The sequence below is a fragment of the Quercus suber genome, unplaced genomic scaffold (assembly GCF_002906115.3).
Source record: "Quercus suber isolate HL8 unplaced genomic scaffold, Cork oak 2.0 scaffold_713, whole genome shotgun sequence".
Classification (NCBI taxonomy): Eukaryota; Viridiplantae; Streptophyta; class Magnoliopsida; order Fagales; family Fagaceae; genus Quercus; species Quercus suber.
In genome coordinates, this window is record NW_027070154.1 from 13,231 (window position 1) to 16,633 (window position 3,403).

Consider the following 3,403-nt stretch of genomic DNA (forward strand, 5'->3'; position numbering starts at 1 on the left):
TCAACAAAAATAATGAACTCAGAATACAACCAGTCGTTATTAAATGTTAGGCCCAAATTACAAATTGTTCCATTTTGCTTTACCAAAAACTCAATTCAGTGCTTAAATTTCAAATTTTATTCAATCTCTAATCCTCCTGTAAATATCTATTAAGTGCCCAAAAAAGTGGTCTTAAAAATCCCATCAATTGAATAAGAAGTATTTTTTGAAAAATAAAAAAATAGAGGGGGGCAATTTACTCAAGAGGAATGCACTAAAGACTGAAATTTCACAAAAGAAGAAGTAAATAACGATCATAAATAAAAAATTAGCCAAAAAGTATTATTTGCATAGATATTTTAAGCAAACACTTTGCACACACAACATTCACTGCTGAGATTAATCGTGTTTCCCTAAAGCACATACACAACACTGTCAATACACACACACACACACACACACACACACAAACAAAATCAACCAGAGATTTCAATGGCCTTGACATCAGCTTTCTTCACCTCCACTTTAGGAACAGTAACAGTGAGAACCCCATTCTCCATCGCAGCCTTAATCTGATCCATCTTCACATTCTCCGGCAACCTGAAACTCCTCACAAACTTGCCACTGCTCCGCTCGACACGATGCCACGTGTCATTCTTGTCTTCCTTCTTTATCTTCCTCTCTCCACTAATCCGAACCACTCTGTCATCTTCGACCTCGACTTTCACTTCCTCCTTCTTGAGCCCAGGAAGATCGGCTTTCAACACGTGTGCTTCTGGGGTCTCTTTCCAATCAACACGAGTGTTAACGAAAGCAGAATTCTCTTTGGAAAATTGGGTTGGGAAACCCTTGAATGGGTCCCATACGGTTAGAGAAGATGGGTCGAAGATATTGCTGCGTTGGCCGAAGAAGTTTGGAATCATCGACATTTTTGAACTTTGATGTTGTTGTGAATAACTTTAGAGACTCAGATTTTTGCTGAATTTTTTTCGATGGTTGAGGAATTTGATGGGTTGGGTATTTATCAAGATGACTAAGAGGATTCCAGTGTAGTCTAGGCCCCGTCTTTTGTTTCGAAATTTTAGGCTTCTTTGGAACTTTCTAGGACTATTTGAGAACTGTGTAGGAGCTACTTTTTGGGCACGTTCATAGGACCTAATTGAAACTTGAAGAGACTCATGGCCCATAGTTTAACAAGTCCCTTGAATATCAGGCCTTTATAGCCCAAACATATTATTAAATTTTAGAACTAGTAGCTAGCCTCCAATACGCCTAAAATAAATATAAAAAAATAAAATAAAATTTTATATGATATATTTAATTGATTGTTTGTAAATGAATAAATTATTTATTTTATTATAACTAATTAAGAAAACATAACATCTAATTTAATGAAAAATTGTTTAGTGTCATGAACTTGGGCTACTTTATTGAAAAAAAATCGTCTGATTCGTTTAAATTGATATATTTTAACATTATTTTGTAAATCTAAAATTCAAATTAAAAAATAGATATTAGATTTGAGCTTCTAACAATAAGTTAACAATTTTAAAGGTTATCAAAAAACTAACAATTTTAAATGTCTCAAAAATTTTACAATTCTTTTTTCTATCAAAATTAAAATTAGAATAAATAGTACCAAGAGAGACATTGACCATCTCATACATGATATTTATTCTTATACTTATTATTCAAATTTATTTTTGGAATTAAAAATTTTTAAAATACATTTTCTATATAGATGAAAATAGTTATTCAAAAAGGCAAGACAAATTTTCAAATGCGTGTGTCACTTAAAAAATATTAACTAAGAATAAATATTAAATTTGCTTATAATTATCCAAAATTAAAAATGATACAATCCTATTTAAGATATAATATGTCACAAACTTGCAAGAAATATTAAGTGAAATAGAGATGTTAGTAGTAATTTTGTATCTCAAAATGCAATAAAAATAGATTTTTTAAAAAAATCAAAACATAAATATTATACAATTAATATTTAAATAAGAGAAATCCCTACTAAAAATTATCGCAAACTCCAAAATGTGTTGTGCTTGTTCGGGATTAGGTCTTATTATTGCACACTATGAATTTAAGCTAGGTTTCGATTAAATCTATTTCAAATTAAATTGAAGTATTTGATAGAAATGACACTGTTTAGAATTGGCAAGTTTTTTACCTATATTTTATATTAAAAATGCTCTATGCATTGAAAAATCCTCACAGTGGCCCCATTTTGCATGAAATACGTTTAACATGCAAATAACATAGTTATTATTTCATGATTTTGGCATGATCACCATCATATTATTACAAAGAAATTAATTCAATTGAGGCCAAATTTTTTAAAAACACACAAATATCAAATTGTTGGTTTTACAAATAAGTGTTCCACGAGAACTACCATTGAGATATTGGAAGAGCCCAATAATTGTTCATTAAAATGTAGATCATGAAAAATTAGCCGACCTTGCATTGGCTAGCTTTAAGGTGGATCATTAAACGCTTATGCAAGAAGCAGTCACCCAACTTTACCATTGGCGAAATGAAAATTTTGAACTCATAAAGTGACCTAATAAATAAATAAAACTCACTTTTTTATCAATATAATCTAATATTATATCAATGAAACTGAGACACTCATTTAGATTGAAAAAAATGGGATGGATATACTGAAGAACATAAAAATCATGTTGTTGGAGAAAGAATTGTAAAAACTAAAAAGAATAGTTAGGGGATTTCAAAAAGTTCTTGAACGTAATTAGGCTTAAGCGATTTCATGACGACTTTGACAATCATAAATAGGAAATGTAGGAGATTAGTTTGAAAATCATGAAGTAAAAAAGATCATATATATGGTGTTGTAAACCTTCATTTTTGGACAAGTAAATGTAACTTTGATTTCCATCCCAATTTAAATTCTACCCGACAAATCTCCTATAAATTTTTCATTTTGAAGGCTGTAAAATCTATGTTTTTGTTAGCTTAATGTCATGCCAAATTTACAAACAATTAGTTTCTCATTTTAATGTATCTTTCTCTGTTGGCAAATTGATATGTTCTTATTTCAATATTCTTTTATACCCACATTATATATATATATATATATATAAGACAGACTCAAACCCTGTGCATTTCTAAACATGAGAAATTAATGAGTTGAGCTTATAAAATTGGAGATACCACATACACATCCTAACCTTTTGTATGAGTGAGAGCTACCCCCTCCCTTAATGAGAAACAAATAGTGGTCTTTTGTCCCACCCCTCTCCAATCTTTTATATCGTTGAGAGGATATTTCTACCATAACTTCTTATACAGTTTATGAGTGTTAGAAAGTTGATTGGTTTGGAAACCATTATAGGTATCTCAAATCCAAATCCTTTGGTGGTTTTTTGTTGGCGGCACAACGATGGTAACA

At 30.6% G+C, this 3,403-nt stretch overlaps 1 protein-coding gene across 1 annotated transcript; it reads right to left on the bottom strand.

Annotated features, from left to right (window-relative positions):
• Positions 1–307: 307 nt before the first annotated feature.
• Positions 308–1,014, bottom strand: LOC112025928 (18.5 kDa class I heat shock protein). The gene has a single exon (XM_024058606.2). The coding sequence runs from the start codon at positions 906–908 to the stop codon at positions 456–458; it is 453 nt and encodes a 150-aa protein (XP_023914374.1). The 5' UTR covers positions 909–1,014; the 3' UTR covers positions 308–455.
• Between the last annotated feature and the right edge of the window lie 2,389 nt (positions 1,015–3,403).